The 24,342-nt window shown below is 40.0% G+C and overlaps 2 protein-coding genes across 3 annotated transcripts in view; one reads left to right on the top strand and one right to left on the bottom strand.

Moving 5' to 3' along the window:
• Window positions 1–345: 345 nt before the first annotated feature.
• Window positions 346–5,780, bottom strand: ASTE1 (asteroid structure-specific endonuclease 1). Its single transcript, XM_076331079.1, has 4 exons — window positions 4,451–5,780; window positions 2,239–2,449; window positions 1,120–1,315; window positions 346–832 (listed from the first exon to the last, which is right to left on the bottom strand). Exons 1-4 carry the CDS (start codon window positions 5,762–5,764, stop codon window positions 538–540), a joined length of 2,016 nt encoding a protein of 671 aa, XP_076187194.1. The 5' UTR covers window positions 5,765–5,780; the 3' UTR covers window positions 346–537.
• Window positions 5,781–5,923: 143 nt separating this feature from the next.
• NEK11 (NIMA related kinase 11) overlaps window positions 5,924–24,342 on the top strand; it is a 110,452-nt gene continuing 92,033 nt past the window's right edge. Inside the window, exons 1-2 of one of the 2 annotated variants that reach the window (XM_076331068.1) lie at window positions 5,924–5,984; window positions 9,656–9,911. In XM_076331068.1, coding sequence (XP_076187183.1) covers window positions 9,742–9,911 — 170 coding nt within the window. In that variant the 5' untranslated portion in view covers window positions 5,924–5,984; window positions 9,656–9,741. Of the gene's footprint in view, window positions 5,985–6,304; window positions 6,363–9,655; window positions 9,912–24,342 lie in introns of those variants that run through there. The other variant, XM_076331069.1, reaches the window with a different exon arrangement.

Here is a 24,342-nt window from a genome sequence, read left to right as displayed (position 1 = left end):
AATACTGCAAGCACAGCATACTCAGTTGTCACTGAGTAAAGCTAGCTCTCCCCAAAAGTACAAATACTCTACCTGTAAAGACTGATTCTACAATATTTTTAAACTTGTCAATTTCTGTTTTAATCTGATCTGTAAGATTGTAATCACTGTATTCCTCAAACACAAACTTAAAAATGGGATTTTTTTGGAAATTAGAAGTGTTCAGGGAGATGGAGGGATAGCTAACTATAAATGTTCAGGAAAAGAATTCCTCTAAAATAGTCCAGCTCTGAAATGCTGAACAACTTTGCTCTCATTTTCAACTAGACTGATACCTTGAAAGAAAAACAAAACACCACTTTTATACAGCACCTCTTTTTTATGAAAGTGTTAGTTACAAAAGAAGTAAATTAAAAATTCTCCAAAGCAAGAATTGCTGGTAAAGACTGAATGAGGAACTTGTGTGAACACAGCTGAGCAAATTCCAATACAGTCACGTATTTTAATATAACTTCTTCCATCTGCATGGCATTAAAAATTATTCCAGGAATAATGCTTTCAGTCATCCACTCCAAGTGATGCAAACCTATTAACATTGCATAAATGCTGAGTTTCTGGTATAGCAGACCTGATGGCCTTTTTTTTCTTCTTAGACGCTTTCTTCTTTTTGCAGGACTCAGATTTGGTCTTGGTCATCTTCTGAAAGAAGTCTGGAGATAGGGTTGACTCCACTGTATTTAACAAAACCTGATAAAGTTGAGTCATTTTTGGAGAGAAACTAAACAGATTTTCCACTGAAGGTGTTGATTTAAGCTCTTGATACAGTTTGTGCACAAGGGTCCCAGTGTAAAGCCTGCTCAAAGGAAGGAGAGAAGCCTCATTTAGAATCGCACCTCAGCAGGACAAGTACAGAAACATGCTGCTCAATGAAAAAACAGATCTTAACTACATACAGTATCCAACAGTGGGCTCCTGAGGGATACCTATTCCACTCAGTATTTTTCTCTGTATTAATATCTTTAAAGAAGGGAGTTCAAATGTAGTAAAATTGGCCAAAGGAGTTTGACACAGAAAATAAAACAACGTGAACACATTCCATCAGGGGCTTCTGTGGAAAGCAGGCCTCTGAAACAACCTTACCTACTTAGGTCTGGCTCAGAGAGAGGAGAGCAAAGTAGCTGGTTGAGATACAATCCCATCTGAAGACAGCACTGCCACTGGCAAAAACTGTGTGCAGCATCTAAATCAAAGTCTTTATTTTGCAATTTCTTTTCCTTCCATTTTAGAAATTCATTATATGCAATACTGTCATCTTCAGCACGTAAAACTGTGAGATCTAGGTTATAAATAAAAAAATGACATGCAAATAAATGTTCTGCTGTGAACAGTACAAAAGGTATCTACAATGTATAGGGTCTTCAAACCTCCAGTTCTATTTCAGGAAGCATTAGTAATGTTTTCAAATGTCTCAAATTGAACTTTAAGATGTAAAATTGAGTAAAAATTCAAGTATGAATATCCGTGAGAATCTGAAATTGTGAAATCAGGAATTCTATTTGTTAGGTAATTTGCTATGCTGTTCTGTGAGTGGATCAATTCCAAACAAGATTTCCATCTCACTCCCACTGACTTGGGAAGCAGGCAGCAAACACATCAGTCCAGTTTCTATAAACTAGAACCTAAAGAAACTGTATAACCCTGGCATGCGTAATCTTTGCCATCAAATGAAGGACTCCTAGAGGAAATGCCACCATAACTCTAATAGGTATAAGTATTACTGAAACAATTTCTGTGATAATTTAGTACTTTCAAATTCTCAGAATACACAGGCAGATAAAGGGTGCCTGTGCAACTCAGCATTTTTAAGTACAGATGATTTTAGAAAAACTCACGGAAAAAATCCATCGGAATGCATCAATAGTAGTTATTCTCTTTTGATGCATGAGTATGTTGAGCTTATGTTTTTGTAACTTTTATATCTAAATTAATCTTTTGGTCCTAAAGAAAGCATTTATAAATACAAATTAATGTTTTACAAGATGGCACAGTAGTTTTTTACCTCTATAAAATGCTAAATTGATGGCTAGCACTGTTTCTCTGCTCTATATCAATGCAAAGAATGTGACACCTCAGGATACAGTGTAAATCAATGCTAATTCATCTGACTTTGGACAACTCACCATAAATGAGGAAAAATGAATTGCGGTATAGATTTTCATAGTAGCTGAACACCTAAAATTGTATTCTTTGGAGACATACCTGGATCATTTGTTATTCTGTGCAGTTCTCCAGATACTATCATTAGAAGTAAAGCCTTTAATTGATGCAACTTAACTTTTGGTTCTGAACAACATATCCAGTAACACGTTACAGCAACGGGGAGTTGTAAGTGACTGGGGATAGATTCTAGCAAACTCATTTTCACTCCTAGAGTCTCTAGCAAAAGCATCTGACGGCATGATGTGGGCACCTGAAAATAAATTAAAAAAACAGAGTGGAAAAATAAAGTTAAGAGACTTTTATTTGCTGTGAGCAATTTCCAAAAGGCAAATAAGTTTGTGTTTAAACTAGCTAGTACTTCATGTTTTCGAGAAAAAATTATTTGTTTCATAGATAATCTGAACAGGAGTTTTTTAAATACTATTTAAGCTTTAAAAACTACACAGCTAAATGTTAGGTAGAAGGATAAAAGTAGTTTTTTACAATTGCCTGAGGTTGGATTTTAAGACGTTTCAGCATCATCTTCAAATCAGATGACTGAATTTAAACGCCTATGTAAAAGTTGACTTGCTTGGAAAATCTCGTAACCATAATGCATTAAAATTACACTGGTGTGGCACATAATATATATATTAAAAAAAATATATAAATATATATATATAAAAACCACCTTCATTTTCTGCCTCTTGGAAGTTACCCTTGCTTTGTGAGATGTAATGGTGGTCTGTTCTTGGTATGTTGAAAACTTGCTTACCTGTAATCACAATGAAATCTTAAGTGCAAAGCTTGCATTTTTCACCTGCAACGTATTAATTCCTAGCATGTTCCCTCTTCGTTGTGCTATTTAACTTCTAAAAAGTGGTGTTATAAACTTTATCTGTAACTCCCTGCACGCAGCAGAATCGCAGCAGGCTGTTCAATTGTAATTCCAGTGCTTTGTGAACCTTGATTAGGATGGTTCTGCCTATTCTTAGGCAGACATCCCCACAGTAGAAGACAAACTGAAATCAGTTTTGCCTAGAGCACTTTAAAAGCAGAATAACTTTTCTTCTTCTAACCTTCTGTTGAATTGATAATGCCCTTATATTCAGTAAGGAGGGCTGTTATAATAGCAGAAGCTCAAATTCATTAAACAAACAGCATACATACCAAGACCAAATTAAGGTGTCGTCAATGTTTCTTAAAATCCCAAAACATGATTATTCAAACTCTGAAGTGTTTGCATATTGCTCGTTTAAAAGGCCTGTAACAATAACCTGTGCAAAATAACCTGTATATAGGCCTTTGGATCCATAGCTATCTGTAGCATTTAATGGTTGTAGTAGTGATAGACTGGGTTCTTATATGAACTAGCCACCAGCAAGTGATAAAAACATACAGCACAGCCCACACAGATGTGTTAACAGTTGATCTGAATGCTAGAATGGATACAGCATGTGGCTTAAATATGCAGTATTAAAAGACACAGATTGTATTTCCAGACGTTTCAGAAATTACTGCATATGAAACCTCAGTTATGCAACTTTGGGAATGGGAGATTACTTTCCATTCACAGCAAGAGTTACAGTCTTAATCATTAGAATTTAAATATACAGAATTGCTAACAGTGACTGGAACTAACCTAGGACAATTTTCCTTTGATTACAAGTTGTTTTTGAAGTGCTGTTCTGTCTTGCAAGCAGCAGGGGTCCATGTTAGCAGGATGCATACTTGGGGCAGGTAAAACTGCTGGGCAGCTGCAAGATTCATACATGAAATAATGGCCATTTGTAGTAAAAAAGCACGGATCAGATTTTGTTTCAGAACATTGCTTTGAAACATCCATAGCTTGATCAAATAGAAATTAAGTTTCGTAGTGTTAAATTGCACTTTTCTAAATGTCATGGAACTGAGTTCCTTCCTATAATTATAAAAGCAAGTATTAGTGTAACAGAATAGACAGGATGAAAGAAGAGCTTAGAATGGAAAACGTAGGCAATACTACATATACACACAACCAACTTTCCATATAATCTGTCTTGGTACATTTGGTGGGGGGTGGGAAGGGAAGGAGATAAAGGCAATCTATGTAGCTTCTCAAGTACCACAGGCCAAGCTCAGAGCCCTTTACAGGGCTGTATGAAGTAGTTACTTACTGAGGTGGCTTAGTTCAGGCATCACATTTAGCGATCAGTTGGCAAGCATGAGTCCCAACTATTTTTTGTCACTCGTGAAACACTGTTAAGCGTGATCTGTGGTGACAACCATTTACCTCCGTTAACTTGTCCAAAGGAAAATGATCATCACAAAAATCTGTGGGTAGGCTTGCTGCTTGAACAAATGTTTTTTTAAGCGTCTTTTGGAGTCTGTCAAATTCACATACAACTGGCAGCTCGTTGGTCTGCTTACTTGGAGAAGCAGCTTCAGCGTTTTGAGATACTTTCAGAAGCAGTCCATAGATAACTTGTCGAATGGGCAAAGCTGTGCTGTGTGCGCTAGGTCTCTGCATGTTCTCCACCTGAACGTGGAGGAAGGTACTTCTTAGTATCAGGGCATCGCTGATGAATGGGGCCAGCTTACCTTTTGCCAAAGCATCGAGTACCCACCGTGGTAAGTCTGCTTTCCTGGCAGCCTCACATTCATACTTCCCAGTCTGAAAAAAGTCCTCAAGATTCACGTCAGACGGAGTATAATCCTCCATCGAAGCGCACAGAAGCTCCTTTGTTTCTTCCCTCTGGTGTTTCTTCAGGTATTTCAGCACATTGTCGATAGCCTCGGCGGGCTCGGCAAACTGCGACAGCCAGTTCAGAAGCCCCTGGAGGCGGACGTGCTTCCCGCCCTTCCCCGCCGCGCACCCCCTCGGCAAGCGCACCTTGCTGAAGAACACCTCGAGAGCTGCCAGGTCAATATAGTCGTTCCCGTTCATGACGGCAAAGAGAGGGAGCAGGCTTTTGTTCAGGTGACTGAAGTGCCTGCAGAACTTCTCCGCGGAAAAGCAGCGAGCGGGAACGTAGCAGCCCTGCGCCCCCTCTCCCGCGCACACGCTCTGCCACTGGAAGTGGGTCAGGGGGCAGTAGCCGGCCGCCAGGTCGAAGACGCAGAAGTCGCTATCGAGGGAGAGGACGGGGCAGCCCCAGCGGTTGGCCAGGCCGGCGATCTCCCGGTCGGCCTCGGCGAAGCACTGGACGAAGGGCACGCCCAGCCGGCCCAGCGCCTGCACGAAGGCCTCGCGGGTCAGCAGCGGCACCAGGCAGCCGCCGTCGCCGCGGGAGAGGCCGTGGGCCGCCCGCAGCCTCTCGGCGGCGCGGCCCCGCAGCGTGGGCAGCTTCCTGTCGTCGGCGCCGCGCCCGCCGTCCAGCACCACGAAGGGGGCGACGCGGCAGGCCCGCAGGCTGCCGAAAAAGTCGCGCACGGCCGCCGCGAAGGGGCCGTAGTCGCCGCCGCGGCGGAAGTCGACGGCGGAGGCGAAGCACAGCCGGTGGTAGAGGCTGCTCCCGTCGATCACCAGCTTGGTGTCCCTCACCCGCAGCTCGGTGAAGAACGCCCCGCGCTCCTCCACGAAGCCCGTCAGCCCCTGGATGCCCATGGCGGCGGCCGCCCCCCTCCTCCCGCGGAGAACGGCGCCACGCCGCCGAAAGCGGTGCTAGGAGTGACAGGCGGAGTCCTCCAATCAGAGCCCCTCTCTCTCTTCCCGCCCACTGGCTCTCAGGACGCGTGCGCGGCGTCTCCTAGCGACGGAGCCCGAAACACGGGCCCGGCGGGGCGCCTCTCCGCGCAGGCCGGTTTGGCTCCCGAGGCCGGGCGAGGTAGGAGGCTGTAGCCGCTTCCTCTTTTGCCCCGGGCTGGCAGCGCCCTGCCTCAGGCCATCCCGAGGGGAGCCGGAGGACCCCGAGGGACGGTAGTCCTCGCCGTCAGGCGGCCCTGGCGGCCGCACGGGGCCGGGCGCTGAAGGGGCAGAAACCGGTGGGGAGGTCGCGTACCTGCCGGCGGGTCCAGAGGGGTCCCGGGGGGGCACCGCCTTTCCCCGGAGGGGTGCGGAAGGGGGAGCGGATGGAGGCATGCCGCCCTCGCCCCCCTCTGCGTGAGGGTAGCTGGGCGGGGGAAGCGGGGACGCTTCATACCTGTGTGTGTGTGCCCCCAGGCCCTCGGAGCGTGAATTTTGTCTTACACGGGCTATTAACAAGGTAATAACATCTCCGAGGTTATCCTAGGGGATCTCGGCTTCCTGAATGTCCGTCAGGGAGATGTTAATTAGCCTCTTTGATAGTCGAGTACATTTGACCTTGTTTTGCCATCACCTGCAAGTTCCTTTGCTACCGACACTGCTAATAAAATTTTTCTTACTTATCCTTTCTCTGGGAGCAGTAAAAAACTGAGCCAACTGAGATGACGTTACTTAAGACTTGGCTACGTTTATAAAGACGTTGCAGAAAATAACAGTGGAGCCAGTGTTCAGGGGTTATTTTTTTTTAAATTACAGAAAAAAACAGGAATACCTTATTTTTTTATTTTCAAAAAGTTTAAAGGAGCAGGCCAGTGAAGTCATTGGCAGGAAAAAATTGAACATAGTAAATACTGAGGATATTTGGAGTTTAAATATAAAAACTCTGGAGTTTGTACTGCAAGGGGTGGGGGGCGGCAAATGTTGATGTAGCACAAGGGTTCTTAAGGAATAAAAAGAAAACCTGATAGAATTGGAAAATGGACTTGATTGGCAAAGAAGGGTTTATCTTGGAGGCAGAAAGCGTCAGAGTACGTTAGCCGTTGCTAAAGAAACCTGAAGATTATGTAAAGGAAATTTAAAACCAGTATTTTACTTATATAAGCAAAGGAAGGTCAGGCCAGGGGAAGAAGTGGAGGTGCTGTGCACATAGCATGTGTAGGTAGAACTATGAAATCCTAAACAACAACTTTGCTTTAGCTTACAACAAAAAAGAGGAAGGAGATTTAACTCTAGCCAAGGAAGAAGGAAAAATAAAAAACAACGTAATTGCATTAGTTTGGTATCAGCAGTCTGCCAGGCTCTGGAATGGGGCTTGAGGGGGTGGAGAAAATTAAGAACATAAACTGTTTACCAGAGTGTTACCGGATAGGGTATACTAGGGTTTTTGAGGAAAAGGGGGCTGGAGAGTTGATTTTGAGTTATCTCTAGTTGTTCTGAACTTTAATGAAGCAATTGATGTACTGCTGCTTGGGAAATACCTGCTCAGTGGGAGAAGATGCACACTGGTAAAAAATACAAGGAAGGTTGGGCTAAAGGTTTGAGTGAGGTAGGAGAGGCTGCCGGTTCGTATACTTCTCGAAGAATCAGTCTGTCTGCCAGTTCAGTCAGGCTCTAGAATCTGTTGACTCTTACAGGGTATTTCTTTCAAATGCCGTGGCTCAGCAATCCATCTCTTCTGTGCCATTACAATGTGCTTGTGACACCACAACGGCAATCACTGGCCCCTGCCTTATGGAACACTGTTCAGCAGTAGATATCGGAGCACCTCACAAAGTTATATGATAGTTATTACTATTATTATATATAGAGGGAAATTGAAGCATAGAGAATAGCAGGTGAGAGGCAGTGTTGGAAATAAAGCACAACAATTAGACTCAATGGGCTACTTGATCTCAAGTGTGATATTGTGGTGTAAAGAATTGTGATATATTCCTAGGGCCCAAGTAAATATGAAAATTTGAAGGTGAGCAGTTAAGTGACTCTTCTCCAGAAAAAAGGAATAGATAGCTCAGCAGTTTTTGTAAGTGTATTTATTTCTAAAGGTTACGTATTTCAAAGCTATTCTATTTGGAATTTATGAAGGCATCCATAAAACAGCAACCTCCTAGGAGAACAGAATAGTAAATGAAAAATACGTTAACTTTCCAGAACTGGCAATGTAATACTTTATGGAGTTCATCTTCCTGCCCTCCCTTCCCCACCCCTCAACATGAGCCGTTTATGCTTCTTCAGATGGATTTGGAGTTACAGAAGTAATTTTCTAGCTGACATTCTTTGTTTAGCATTTGCATTTCAAAATTTTTGTCACTGTTGCTATCTGAAAGAGAATACAGAAACAGAATCTCAGGAGTACTTCTGTTTAAAAAACATACAGGATTTGTATCATTGTTAAGGTGGCTTGTAGTAATTAAAATTTGGCTGTGTTTCATAATATAGTGACACTGCAATGTCAGGCTCTTTGGTATGGTGTGACAGCAGCTCAGCAGATGGGTGTTAAAATAGGTTTTTGTGCACACACACACTGTTGTAAGATAGAAATTTGTAATCTTCATTTAGGCTCTGCGTTTGTTTAGGAAGTAGAGACAGTGACTTGGAACCAGCAGTTATACAGCTTTTCAAATTAAGCAATTTGTCTTTTCCAGAACAAAAAAAAAAAAGCATTTTGAAGTGCTTGCATTGATGTTAAAATGCTATGGTGAACAAACCCAGTGTGGGCATGCTGCACTGCAGCGGGCAGTGCTGATATAGTAGGATTAGTTGCACTGATTGTAGGATCTTGCAACATCTTTATTTGTTCCAAAGGATCCTCAAGCACAAATGATGCAGGTAGCATTATATAAAGGCAAGATAATGAAAGCAATATTGTTTTATTATGTGCAGTGAAACACCTGCCCTTTATCATTTGGAATGAGGAAGGTTGAGTAAACAAAGTTATTCTAAACCCACGTTCAGTTATTGAAAACCATAGAAATACTAGAGGTTTGCCCTTGCAGTCCCTATGTTTCCAGAATTAGGACCTCAATTATACAAGAATTTGAATCAAAGCTAAATTTTTAGAAAGGTGGGTCAAGAAAGAATTATTACAGTGAAGGAGAAATGGAAAAACTTTTGGGAGAATTGGGTTTTATTGAAAGTCTTGTAGACTTGTGGGTAGCCATGAAGCTCTAATTTGCAGAAGATAGTAGTGAATCACAGAAGCTGTAAGGTCAGCACTGAAACAGATGGTGGAATCTGAGGGGCAAATGAAAGAGCAGAGAAAACAGCTTTGTATTTATCCATGGGAGTGAACTCAAATTATGGGTGGAGACTATGCTTCGGTATATACAAAAATCATGAAACTTGCATCCTGAAACACAGCTATTTTTGGTGTCGAGTACCATGGTGGTATAAAGACAGGTGGTGAGGAAGAGTGCTGTATCTAGGGGAACTGTCAGGTGAAATACAGGTGTAGTTGTCCTTGCAAAAAGCACTTGAACTTTTAAATAAATTAATGTATAAGCACCTGCATTTCATTTCCCCTGTGTTACCAGTTCAGTGAATTCATTTAAGGTTGATTTAGAGGAAGGCTGATTATGTCACATCCACATTGTCTCGAGTTTCTTTATCAAGTCTGCTGCCCACAGCTTAGCAACTAATGATTCCACTTAATTTGTGTTTTGTTGCAAGCTGAGTACTATAAGCACTGCCATAGCATTAAATGAAGATTTTAATAAGAATAATACATTGACAGATCAATTTTTTTTCTGTTTCAAGTGTTTCCTGTGAACATCCATGGAAGAGTAAAAGGATTTGAAAGCTACATTCTAGAGAAATTTGTGTAGTTTCTGTTACACAGAGAAATGCTGAAATTTCAAGAAACTGCTAAGCATGTCACTGTTGCCAGATTTAATTCTGCTTGCTCAGATGCTGTGATTGCAAGAAGATATGCTATTCAGAGGAAACTTGGCAATGGAAGCTTTGGAAGTGTATATCTGGTTTCTGACAGAAAAGCAAAACAAGGAGAAGAATTGTAAGTAAACCCTTCACATACTTTAAATAAAAATGTTTGGAACGTATTTCTTGTGTTGTAGATGTTTTCTTTGTATTTGTGTCTCATCTCTCAGTTATGTTGCAGCCTTAATTGTTTAACTTTAGTGAGGACATAAGATAGGAGCAGACTTTATGCTGATTCAGCATTCCAGCTGAATCTGGTTTTGTTTAAACTAGTTTATCCGATATGTCTATCTTATTGTGCTTTTATCTAAGTCCTTTTTAATTTACTTGTGCAAGACAGAGTGGAGCTAGATAGAAAATCTCAGACCCTCATCTCCATATGCCTCTGATGTATGCCTCTGAAGCTTTGTAACAAATAATAAAAACGGTAAAAATATCTGTAACTTACCTATTCCCCAGTGTCATACCTTGGACAAGTTGCTAATGTAAGATATACCCTGTGGAAAAGACCCTTGTATTTACTCAGAACCGAGGTAATTTTTATGATTGTATATGCCAGGTATATGCCAGGTTTCACAAATTTGCTCTTCTTCTTTGTTACAAAATCGTTTGTTAAAGGCTTAAAGCTTTATAATTTATAAGCTATCATTTCATAATTATGTCCATATATAATATGTGTGTATAATATAATTGTATAGTTTATTTTTGAGGTCTTTGTATTTTATAAATAAACTTGGTTCTTGAAGTTCTTTCTTCAGAACACTTACTAAAGTGCTGGGCATTTGCCTTCCATCCCATGCTTATCCGTGTTCATGAACATGATGTTTTTGTTTTAAAAAATGTGGAAAAAGAGAATCCTTAGTCTAACCAGGTCCAGCTACTGCGATACCTAGCTCTATAATGCTTCATTCAGTTACACATGCCCATTAAAGCATGGAACATTTAAAAGGAGCACGAAAATGTCAGAATTTCTGAATGTATTTTAATGGACTTCCCTCTTCATTTCTGATGATTTCTTATTTAGTTACTGTAGGTAAGGTTTTTTGATAATGCTTAATTGGATGCTTTCAAGAATCGATATTGTGTCACTGTAAGGACTCAGATTGTTGGAGGGGTCTCAGAAGAAACTGTACTGTATTAATGTCCTATTTTTTTATAACTGAGTTTTCTAAATGAAACCCAAGAAGGAATAGTTACAGAAATTCCAGTAAACACCTTTCCATTTGCTGTATACCTAACTGATAGCACTTTTTTTTTTTAAATTGCTAGCAAATCTTGATTTTTTTATTTTATTTTATTTTTTACCTGCCTGAATTTGGACAGGTCTCATCAGTTTGGTTGATAAACCCTTTAGGATTCTGAAGCCACAAAGACACAAGAACATTTTCAGAGTGTTGACATTTCTGTATGTGAGTTTGAAGTTGGGTGCCTGGGTAATGCATTACTGGCTGGACTTCCTGTTGTGTAGAACTGTGTTTGCCTATCAGTTTGGCACATACACCAAGTGAAATTTAAATGTGGATATTTTTGGTTTTATCCAATAAGATTTGTGAGGCTTTTTGTTTAAAGTCTGAAACATCTAATCAATGTGCTTTTCAGCCAGAAATACGTTCTTCCTTTAAATATGGAGTCGATTGGTCCTTATTGATGGACACATTAATGAGCAACTGTATGATAAAAGAGCTTTTTCTGTGCCTCACTTTTGCTGTTTATGACAATGCATTCTTGGCAATATCGCTTTAATAAATGTGCAGCCAGGACACAATTCTTTCACTTGTTTTCCTTCTACATCAATTTACGGCTTTTCAGCTCCTTGGATTAGGGTTAGAGGCTACTAAGCTCTTAGCTTTTTCCAGCTGGCTTATAAGACTTTTGGATCTCTCTCAGCCTTAGCTAGAGTTTTCTACAAAAATGTTCTGTAATGAAAACTTTCATTAAAAAAATAGAAAATATTTTTCATTTTCTTTTTCTGTTAAAATAATTTATCATGCAAATAGGGTGACAGGAACTACCTGAGCTTATCAGATCCTTCAGAATTCAGCTATTACTGAACTTACTCTTAGAACATTAACACTATAGCAAAATGTGTGTCTTCACACATTTACTGCTATAGCACAAGCTGCCAAACCTCAAAAACAGGGAATGTGTGCTTTGCCTTTAAGTAGTTATTATCTCTAGTTTTTTCCGTAAGAATTTTTCTTTGAGAACTTTACTCTGAGTGACTGTGTTTTGAACAAACATTCCCTGCCTGCAGCACTTCATGCCTGTGTTTTGTTAGGGATGAGGCTGAGTGTGTCCTCTGCCATCCTCAGGACAGAGGCTGAGTATCAAATGGCATATTCTTTTTTTGTTTTATCGGTCTCGTTTTGTGACTACAGAAATATTTAACAAGCCAAAGTGCTGGTGTAATACTGTAGTTCATCCTTTCATCACTAGGCGGTACTTGTGTATCACAGTTATTCATTCCTCCTGAGCCTCAAAGGTAGACTGAAGAGCAGATTCCCCCAACTTTCTATCACTTATATGCTAATAGATGACAAAAATACTGGCCCAGGTGAACATGAAAGCTCAGGTAGCATAATGAGATAGAGTGTAGACACTTTCTTCTATTTAAAAATACTGGTTTCTTAAGGTGGTAAAATACACTAGAAGTCACATTCTCAACACTGCTTTCAAATCAGAAAATAATCTCTTATGGAACTGTACTGGTTACTGCTTCTGTTACATTTTCCATTGGGAAGTATATATATACTTTTGAATGAAAAAATAGGTGGTTATGTTTCTTACTCTTTAAAAGGAATAATCTTAATACAGCTCTGAAAACACTTTGGCAGAAAAAAAGGAATTGCGATATTTAGGTCCCAAATGACGTCAGCAGAATTAGAAGTCTATTTTTATTGTTTCAGAGATGATCTAGAACATGCTGAGACAAATGTTTACATACAGTGTGAACTCAGCCACAGGTAGGTTCCTGAAAATTGCTATAGTCCAAAGCATGGTGAAAGAGCATGGGAATAAATCATAAGAATACAAATTCCCAAGAGTGACATCTTGGATATTGGTACAGAAGCTGTTCGGGGCTATCTCTTTCAATTTTCCATTAGTGCAATGTCTACAGAATGAGTTAATGCAGAGACTAACAATGGTTATCATGTAATTTCATGTATGCTCAGCAAAGCTTTTGCATGATTTTACAAATAGTTTCTGGGCATGCCTTGTACTTCGTTACCCCTCAAGGATCTTAGCTGTGGTGAGCGAAGTCTTATGCACAGAGTTGCTTCAGCTGGAAGGGAGAGAGGGTTGATTATTTGGGGCATGCCTCAAGTTAACAGACTTATTTCACATAAAACTCTCCACATGGCGCTGCTCAGGCCAGCAATGCCTGCCTCTCTTAGAAGTACACGCCAGCTTCATGCTGATCTCCAGTTCTGTGTATGGATGGGATCAGGATTACTGACTTTCTGAGATCATACTAGATCAGAGACATCCAGTCTGATGTGGTTGAGTTGCATACTCTATAAATAATAAGGTTATGACGTACTACAAGTATAATAGCATATGTAGGTATCTTACTATAAGTCCCTCTTAAGTGTTGCATTGTACAACACATTCCTTGCCTATTGCTTTAACTTCCTAATTTCTATTTTTTGTAAATTGTATTTTCTGGTAATTTTTTATGTTCATGGTCCTGTGTGATTTCTGTAATTTTGCCTTCTTTTTTATTAGATGACTCTGAAAACCTTTTTCATTTTAATTTTGCATTCCACCCTGTCTCAACTAGAAAATTATGTACTGCTGTAAACAGCTGTTGGTTACAGACACAGCTAAACACCTGAATGTCTAAGCCAGGAAAATCCCTATTCATACAACGCATCTTCTTGTGTCGATGAACTCTGTTTTCCTTTAGAAAATAATAGTTGCAAGTCATTGTATATTCTTAAACATGCTTTCATAGGTTCTGCTCACATTTAAGTCTACTGAGCAATAGCTTCTCTGCTTGTATTGCTTATGTTTTATGTTTTTCTAAGGTATATTATCCACAGTGGAGAGGGAGAAAACCAAACCAGTGATTAGTATTCCGGAGTGAGATGGTGCCACCATGGCGTTATTTCAGACTGGCTGTTAGACTTAAGGATCACACTTACCTCATTCTGAGATATCGTCTTTGTGCAGACGTGATTAATAACTTTTCTGAGTTTCATAATAATTTCCTAAAAAGAAAAGTACAAGTTCTTAATTTTAGATTTATGGCTAGGGAAGGTGACTTTTTTCTTCCATGTTTGTGTAGAAAGTTATGCCATCCACTGTACATCTTCTACAAGAGCTTTTGATCCTGTTGGAGTATGACAGAGGGTTAAACATCTCAAAGACAGAAGTTCCTGCAACTTATGTGAAAACAGGCAGCAGAGAACAAAATGAATGCTCTCATAAAGAGAAAGGCCAGAACCTGGGAGACTCTTCACTATGAAAAAAGTTTCTCATGTACTAGACAATCCACACAGGAGAGAGAGCATCAATTTCCCCCAGTTTTGGAAGAAACTATGGTCAGAATTTATATCATCTTAGACCCTAAAGTCAGTTAAACACAAGAGATGTATTTGTACGAAAGCAAGCTTCTTAGTTCCAGTTTACACAGGATGGCTTGGTTTGTGTATTATTTGATATTTTCCCTGTTAGATATTTGCAAATCTTCTTGTTTTGAGCCAGGTACTGTACATTCACTAAAATTGAGATTGAATTGCTTAATGTTGACACTGTCTTTCCGTTCTAGTGGTCTCTAAAATGAGCTCTGGCAAATCTTTATTTCAAATTGCAAACTGATTTAGCTAATATGTAACTGGAGTCCAAATAAGGATTGGATGCTCCTGCAAATATTTGCTGTGGTTTTTAATCTTTTCCAGGGTTTGAACTGAATTTAGGCATGATACATGGGGATGCACATCACTAGTTGCCCATTAGTGGAGTTTCACAAATTTTTAGACGCTCTGGGTTTGGCTCTTTTAAGAAGAAAAAATGGTAGCTTTAATTTGGATAAAAGCTACTTCCTATATGTTTTCATTCATTTTCCTCTTTTTCTTTTGTAAAGTTGCACCAGTAATGAAGTTGGACCCAAGTGTCATTTCTTTTCTTTACATTTGTATAATGTTACTAGCAAAGGATAAAGAGTGCTACTCAGTCACTTTTCAAGACCCATGTATGCCCACTATGGAATACTGTCTGTTAAGAATGACCCTTTGCATGCATTTAGCACCTTTACCATTCTGGGACCTGAAAACATTTTTCAGAGCTGTGAAGTATTTTTATCCACTTTGCAAATGGGCAATAAACAGGGAGGTTAAACAGTTTGCCTGTGTTCATGTAGCAAGGCTGTGGAAAATAACTGGGCCACTACTTGAGAAATCATTCCTTGATACCTTAATCTTGCTAAATATTAGCAGAACTTTTAGTTACACTGTAGATGCTCGATCCTCATCTAGAGCCTAATATCATGGGGGTCAGTTCTATAGTTTGGAAACAAGCTGGTCTGTGCATGGCAGGAGGGAAGCCTAGTTTCCTGTAGACTTGCAGCCTCTGTTCCTTTAACCTACCGCAAGAAGCCCTACTTTTTTACCACACATGTTATGACAACATTCCTTTTTCTGGAATGTCCCCCGTTTTCTTTTAATTCCTCTAATCATAGCTCCAGCTTCTCCCTTCCCTGTCATATCCCTCCCGTATTTGTGTTTTCCTTCTGTATTTCCCCAATTAGTGGTTGCAAGAGAGATGGGTCAAGCCATGGTGGTCCCTGAGCACGTGCACAGGTGAGATGATTGGTATATATACACTGGTCATTTGGCAGCTCAAACAATGTGTAACTTTTGAGATCCAGGGGCCACTAAGGCTCTTGCACTTCCTACTTAGATCATTAAATAAGGTCATCTTAAGATCTGTGAAATTGCCTCCCTTCTGACAGATTTGGTTGAAACTGGACGGTAACTCCCTGAGTAGTGATTGCTAGACAGACAATTTTTTCCTTGGTAGACAAAGCTACTAAACTTAGGACAATTGGAAAAATTTTGGAACACTGGTGGGACAATTACACTATGAATTATTCTACAACTTTCCAGTGTACTTGGTATTTAATATCTACTTTCAGTTCTTTGCTAACATATAACATGTAAATGCTTTGAAGCTTATCAGATCTTACTTGATAGGAAATTCAAGTCACACCCATTTGTTGGCAAAGTTGGCAGCTCAGCAGTTACCAAGCCAGTACTGTCTTATAAAACTCTACCATCTCAATGACCTGCTCAAATGCAATCTCTAATGATAAAGAGAAGGAAGGCATTTCAATATTGTGTCTAGGAAACAGTTTATATGAATTTTTGTGAAGGAAGTGTCAGTATAGCTTTTAATTTACTGGTACATTCAGAGAAAATTTACTTAAATTTACAAATAATCTTCAAAATGCAGGATGTCTGCAGGTGTCTGTCCCCGTCCCCTTCCCCCCCCTGCCTCGATTCTTGGCTTGCATATGATTTTGCAAAAGTCTATCTCAATTTCTGAGGAGTTTGCGTTTGTTTCTGGACATCATGGACCTAGACCTACCCAAATAATTAGATAACTTGGTTTGTATAAAGAAAGTAGCAGGATTGAACCAGCATTTTTACAGTAATATCCCTGCAGTCACTTTTATACCAATCCCCCTGAGTCGCTTATCAGTTAATTATAACAGGTAATTATGGTTAGAGACAAAGTCTTTTATAGCAGTGTCCTGGTTTTGGCTGGGATAGAGTTAATTTCCTTCCTAGTAGCTGGTACAGTGCTGTGTTTAGGATTTAGGATGAGAACAAAGTTGATAACACACCGATGTTTTAGTTGTTGCTAAGTAATGCTTACACTCGTCAAGGACTTTTCAGCTTCCCCTGCTCTACCGACTGAGAAGGCTGGAGGTGCACAAGAAGCTGGGAGGGGGCACAGCCAAACTGGCCAAAGGGACATTCCATACCATGTGACGTCATGCTCAGTACATAAACTGGGGGAAAGCTGGCCGGGGGGGCCGCTGCTCGGGGGCTGGCTGGGCATCGGTAGGTGGGTGGTGAGAAATTGCATTGTGCATCACTTGCTTTGTGTATTATTATTATTATTATTATTACATTATTATTATTATTTTATTTCAATTATTATTATTTTATTTCAATTATTAAACTGTTTTTATCTCAACCCACGAGTTTTTCTCACTTCTACTCTTCCAATTCTCTCCCCCATCCCACCCGGGGGAGGAGTGAGGGAGCGGCTGTGTGGTGCTCAGTTGCTGACTGAGGTTAAACCACAACAAGCAGAGATTTACGTTCAGCAGTAGTCTTGAATGACAGTGCTATCACTTATAGATAATGAATGTCCTAATCAATTGTGCCAAGTGAAGCTCTGGGTTAAGTTTCACTAATTCATAACCATGCATGGGCAAGCAGCTGAAGTACACAGTAGGCAATAGGGACTTCTAGTTCATAAATATTCACAAGGTACTTATATGTCCCTGTGGTGGAAAGCACACGCTGAGAAGCGCCAAACTCCCTGGACTGCTCCTGTGTGTGGTAATTGTGGGGTGTCAGCTCAACTTCTGCGCCTGACTTGCATTATACCATTAATCCAGACTCATGCTATGATTCCTTGGAAACTCTGCACTTAGCTGAATAATTTATCACATGACTTTCAATTATTTATGACTTCTTATAACACATGAAATAAAATCTAAAGGTGGAAGAGTTTTGTAACTTACGAATATCCAAGTGACAATCAGCAGATTGCTGTATCGTTAAATCCCCGTGTTTGCTGCCTGTTTGCCTCTCTGAAGGTATTCCAAGGGAATGGTCATTTGACACTGGATTGATTAAAACAGTAACAAATGACTCCCTGCCAGTTGTCATGTGCATGTTCATCTAATCGTGCTGTTTTCCTTTTTTCTTCTCCCTCATTTAATAATAAAAACTAGAAATTAAAACTAGAATCCATCAGGTCATTTTAGATTTGTGAACAGATATTCATCATCTTGGAAACTGAACAAAGGTGCATTTCCTATAGGACCTTCCTGATTGCTGCTTATTTTCAAATAAGCTTTTTTAGTGAACCATCTTTTGCTTGGTTCAGTCAAGTGTGCCTCTGCTTCTTTGTGTAAGGCTCAGGCTGCCGTGTATCAGCTGAGCTGCCATCGCTACTAAGGTGTACAGGCATTCTTGGCCCCAAATAAGAGGTAAGAAGAACATTGACAGAAAGGTCTTGCTTGATTTAGCTAGAGCAGTTTAAGAAGTTAGCCTTCACGAGCTTTCCACTCGAATGGCTGAGCATGACTTTCATATTCTGTGAACAATGCTACGGGAGTCAAGACCTAGCTAAGTGTCGAAGTCCTCGCTGAAACCTCCGTAAGAGTGGCTGGTGCTCTTGTGCCTTAGTTTAAGAGTACACCTGCAAACGGAGGTTGCCAGAGAGTGAAACTGTCAATGTTTTGTTTCAGTTTTGGTAGGCAGTTGCAGCTATGCCCACAGTTGTTTCAGAGCATTTCCAGTGCAGGCCGATGCTGGTTCAGAGACGGGTTTGATAACCCCGGACTCATTCAAAGGAGTTCTCACTGGAGACTGTGTGGGAAGGTGCTTTAGTCCTTGCCTCCCGCATCCCTGTCAGTGCCCAGCTTTTCCTGCAGCCCAGCATGGCACTGTAGGGCTCCTCACCGGCCTTTGGCATATGGAGTTAAGGAGCTGCAGACCTCCCTTGCAGTGGGAATGTGACGGTGCCGAAGTACAACACAGGCACAGAAGACAGAAGCTACTGTTAGAGCCCGCTGCAGCTCTGCGTTCCTCTCTCCAGTAAAGCTATGCTTTACAAACACATACATGCATCTTTGCAGAGGGATGCTCTGCTAAAATTTATAGAACAACAGAATTGATGGTTACAACACAGAGGAATCCAAGAAATGGACCATCTCACCCTGGAACAATTTATTTAGAGCTCAGTTTACGAAAGTTTGGAAAGTCCCTGTGCTGGCTAAGTCTCTAGTGGGGGCTGCAGGAAAGCTTGGCATTAGAGCACAGATGTGAGATTTTATACTGCCCATGTTGGTGATGGATTTGGCAATTTAAAGCTGCAGGCCTCTGCGCAAGCAATTCCTTTGTTATAATTTCTAGGTCCCTCATTTTCAAAAAATGTAAAACCTGATATTCTGTGGGTTCTTTGAAAGCAAAGGGTGAGTACTCAGAATATCTTGGGACCTTTTGTTCAGCTGGTGTAACGTAGGTGCCTGTGAAAATGCTCTGCAGCAACGTCTGATACAACTTTTACATCTGCATGGTCATCTTTTTGAGCTTTGGTGGTATTGTTATTGGTTTTTCTTTTTTACTTTTTTTTTTTACCCCTCTCCTTTTAGTATACTTTTCTTTGTCTAAGTAGCCTACTGTTTCATTTTCAGTGGGATTTGTCCATTTGACTGGGGTGCATTCTAACTAGGTCTTTAATTTATGTGAGTGGGAGGCAGAGTTCCTTAAAGAAAATATTACTTGGGTTTACTCTAAATCTCATCCCCCACAGAGCTGAGCTCCTGGGAGCTCAGTGCTGCAGCACCCACCAATGTTGTGATCTTGTGTGCAGGCCGTGAGTGGTGCTGATGGTTAAAGTTCATCGTTTTCCAAAGTGTTTACAAGCATTATTTTCAACATTGAGTGGAGAATTGTGCTTAAGGCATTGTTGGTAAATTACTGGTTCTTTGAGGTGCACGGCAGAGACAGAATTGAATGCTTTTGTAATTAAGCAAATGCCTTGAGATCACTTCTGTCTTTGAAACTGATGTTTAGTTTTTATGCATTTGTAAGCTAGCTTTAGTAAGAAAATGGAGAGATACAGTATTATTACTTTAGGTTGAACTGTGACCACCTGCCTCAAACGTACAGTATGTTTTTGCAGTATTTGACTATGCCTGTCTACTGTATCTTGTTGCAGTTTACCCTTGTTGGCAAGGTGTTTTCTCTTAAGTCTGCATCAAGGATGTTGTCATTCCTTCCATGCAGAAAGAGCCTCTGGCTCTTTGTTGCATTCAGTACATTGTAATGAGAAAACTGCTGCAGTGAGTGGAATAAATTCCAGATTTGCTGGACAGTCAGTGTATTTTTCCTTCTTTTTTTCCTGTTTTTTTGGTTGTGCTTATGTGACACATTAGTAAACGTAATTCCTAGTTCACTGTTTCTCTTACATGCATGGTGTGCCCTTCGTGTGTTCTAAAATGACTTTTCAGTGTTGCTGGGTAGTTGCTTCATTTCTGAATTGCACGTTTCACTGATTTCTAAGACCACAGTATCATACTCGGCAGGGCTAGAAAGTGTTAAAAGAGTTTATCTAACAATAGAAGTTATATACCATTTCCTCAGCATCGCTTGATTCTCTTTGCCTTTGATTGTAGACTATTTAGTAATATGCTTTTGTAAAGCTATAAACTGTGCTTTTATCTCTTTCTACACACACCCCCTTTTCTTTTTTTGTACCATAGATAATTCAATGCATGTCAGAAATAAACATTGAAGGAAACGCCTGCTGGAAAGAGACATGTAGGAAGAGTGAGTTTTCTCATTAAAGTTGCAGCAATTAGTATTTAAATTACTTATGGGAATTAGTTCCACTGAAGGGACAATACTGTTGACATAAATATCCTTGCAACATTGAAAGGAACATAATTCTGCTAACAAATATATTTACATTCAGGGAAGAGCCGATTAAATTTTACATGAGGAAATGTTTTATTTGAATTTCTATGGAATACATTCTTATAGCGATTATTAGTGTGTTTGGTTTCCCTTCGCAACTTCCTGTTCTTCAAAATTGTCTGTTTTCTGTAAACTGATTCATATAGATCAGGTGATATGAGGGTCTTTCTTCAGAATTTCTAACGGAAACTAATTTCAAAATTTAAACTAATTCCTATACAAGGAAAATTCTTTTTGGCAGATGCTGTAGCCCAAGGCTGCAAGTTGAAGAAATGTAACATGGCAACTGTGAGATGTTTAATCATATTATAATGCTTTAACAGAAAATGCTGCATCCAAGCTTGAGTTCTCTAACGGTATCTCCTTTTTCTGAAAGGGAACATTAATTAGCAGAGAGCAGTTAATAGTGAAATGTATCGAGTATGTGTAATGAAATCACAATGGAGAAATGCCTGGTTTAGATGATTTGGTGTTTGATGGAGTTAAGTCTTCAAAGATACAGAAAATAAACAAATTATTTAGTCCTTGTCACATTTCTCTCTCAAATTCCATTTAGGTTAGTGGCAGCATGACATTTAATTACATTCTTAAACAAGACTAGGCTGTAGAAAAAAGGATGAATGAACAGTAGATGGTGATAATGCAACATGTAGAGATAAAGTATTGCTAAAAAAAAGTACATTCACAGGTATTTAGTCTGTACCCCATAATAATTTTTAGTATTTTTCCTGAGCAAATTTCTTCAGTTCAATCACAGTCTATTAGTATTTGATTTATAGCTGAAACGTATGAATAGACTATAAATGTAATTACATTTTATTTTTTCATATCTGTCAAGGAAAAAAATTCTAGGTTTCAAAAACATGGTTTTAGAGGAAAATTCTTCCTTTATTAATCAATGTCCACTTTTATTTTGTCATTTTTAATCAATGTAGATGACAACCCAAAATGTCCAAAAGAATTCTTCAAAATAAGTACATTTGAATATCTAAATAAATAATGTTAATGGATGCTTTTGTGCAGTAGTAATATGGCTTGTTCAGTTCTGTGGAGGATAACACAAGTACTCTGTTTTGGTTTATAATTACTGATTTTTCCAATGTTGGCATGTGTGGTTGACCAAAAATAATTTGGTCAAAAATAAGTATGCCCCTTTGTATATATGAGATTTTGCTCAGTGCAGAAGAAAATGATATAGGCTGTATTCCTTGAAGCTAATTTATTTCAACAGTGTTCTCTTTCATGATCTTGTCCCAGAAAATACGTTCTCATTTCTTTGGGATACTAATTAGGAACTGTTAATTTTCAAATAACCATAAACTGTTTACATCATGAGCTGAACTGTTCAGTGTTAGGCATATGTTAGAGCATTTGAAAATTAGGCATCTCAAAAAATGTTTGTAGGTGCTATAATTGTGACTTGCTGATGGAAATGAAAAGTGAATCATCCATTTCACTTGTAAATTTATAAAATCTCATCACCATTCAAAGATATTTAAGCACTTAAATTCTTTAAAGTGCTTATTCAAAAAATGATTTTATATTTAATCCATCTACGGATATTACAGTGCTCACATAGCAATTGAATTCTTAGTGGTTAACTCAGGGATCATCGTAGAATCATTTAGGTTGGAAAAGACCTTTAAGATCATCGAGTCCGACCGTCAACCTAACACTGCCAAGTCCACCACTACACCATGTCCCTAAGCACCACACCTACACGTCTTTTCAATACCTCCAGGGATGGTGACTCAACCACTTCCCTGGGCAGCCTGTTCCAATGCTTGGCAACCCTTTCGGTGAAGAAATTTCTCCCAATCTCCAATCTAAACCTCCCCTGGCACAACTTGAGGCCGTTTCCTCTTGTCCTAGCGCTTGTTACTTGGGAGAAGAGACCGACCCCCACCTCGCGACAACCTCCTTTCAGGTGGTTGTAGAGAGCGATAAGGTCTCCCCTCAGCCTCCTTTTCTCCAGGCTAAACAAGGCCAGTTCCCTCAGCCGCTCCTCATAAGACTTGGTCTCCAGACCCTTCACCAGCTTCATTGCCCTTCTCTGGACACGCTCCAGCACCTCGACGTCCTTCTTGTAGTGAGGGGCCCAAAACTGAACACAGTATTCGAGGTGCGGCCTCACCAGTGCCGAGTACAGGGGGATGATCACTTCCCTACTCCTGCTGGCCACACTATTTCTGATACAGGCCAGGATGCCATTGGCCTTCTTGGCCGCCTGGGCACACTGCCGGCTCACGTTCAGCCGGCTGTCAACCAGCACCCCCAGGTCCTTTTCCTCTGGGCAGCTTTCCAGCCACTCTTCCCCATGCCTGTGGCGTTGCATGGGGTTGTTGTGACCCAAGTGCAGGACCTGACACTTGGCCTTGTTGCACCTCGTACAATTGGCCTCGGCCTGTCGATCCAACCTGTCCAGATCCCTCTGCAGAGCCTTCCTACCCTCAAGCAGATCAACACTGCCGCCCAACTTGGTGTCGTCTGCAAAAATTAGTTCTCAATGTTTATGAATGTTCGTGTGAACAGCATGAATAGGCTATTTTGGAGGATAGTAAAAAACAATCATTGCCAATTGTTATGGCTTTACTAATAAATCAATAGTATTCATGGGAATGACAAAAGAAGTCCAGCATTTGATTCAAGGAATTGTGGAGCAATACTTAGGTTTGAAATGGGTTTATGGCTCTAGTAATAAATCAGTAATGGCCATGGGAATGATAAAAAGGGCCCAACATTTGATTTAAGAAGTTGTGTAGTAATACTTGGGTTTGAAATGTTTTGGCTAATGAGTAAACATATATATGTAAGTAGGAATAGCAAACAGCACTCATCGTTTGTTTTTCATTGGAATTGTGGTAATCTTCTTGATTTTCCCACAGAAATCAAGTGCTCTTAATTTATTGTGAGTGTTTCTTTCCTTAACTAAAACGAAGTATTCATTCTAGGTTGGACTGATTTGTGTATGCTGACTTTTTGCATTTCATGGTCTCACCAGCTCCATCTTTCCTTAACAGATGAATTAATGTCTTTAAAGTATCTGAGCATGCAGATACTGGTGCTCCAAATTTAATGGATAAAATGTAAATAATGATTCTTTTAATTTTTGATACTAAGCTGTAATGCTGCAGGGAAGCCAGTGACTGACGCCAGGCAGAGAAACCTGGTAAGATTATTAGTAACAGGATAGCTGTATGTATGATGGGTAAGGATTAGATGAAAATTACAGTGGAACTAGAAGACCAACCTAAGTGAGGGAAGTAGATTCCAGGCAATAGGGTGCCATATAAAATCAGTAAAGTATCTCAATTGCAAATAAAAGCTGGATGTGCAAATGTGCAAATGTGATAGGTCTGAAAGGAAACGTGAAGAAACTATAATGCCTGACAGTGGGCAAGTAACTTTACATGAGGAGTACCTCATGTGCACAGTGGAATGTCAGATCAAAGGGAATCTGTAATATCTGAATGTAAATGGTACAGAAAGGACAGTTAAAGTTGGGGACAGGCAGGACGATGTATCAAAAATTAGATTCCAGTAATACATTTTCGGTGCGGAATCTATCAATGGAAATCGAAAATAATGATTTTAGAACTATGCTGATGGCTGTAATGTGCCAATCTCATCAACTGTGCGATATTCTAGAAAGCAACTGACTGCGAGAAGCAGTAATGATGGGTGATTTCATCTTGTCTGTATGCAGATGATGTCCTTGTTACTGAATTTCCGAAACAAACAGTTTTAATACAATGGAAGCTGCTGTGCAGACAGGACTTGTGC

Source organism: Aptenodytes patagonicus, chromosome 2 (assembly GCF_965638725.1).
Source record: "Aptenodytes patagonicus chromosome 2, bAptPat1.pri.cur, whole genome shotgun sequence".
Lineage (NCBI taxonomy): Eukaryota > Metazoa > Chordata > Aves > Sphenisciformes > Spheniscidae > Aptenodytes > Aptenodytes patagonicus.
The sequence above is the reverse complement of the archived record's forward strand: the minus strand, read 5'-3'. Positions and strand labels throughout refer to the sequence as shown.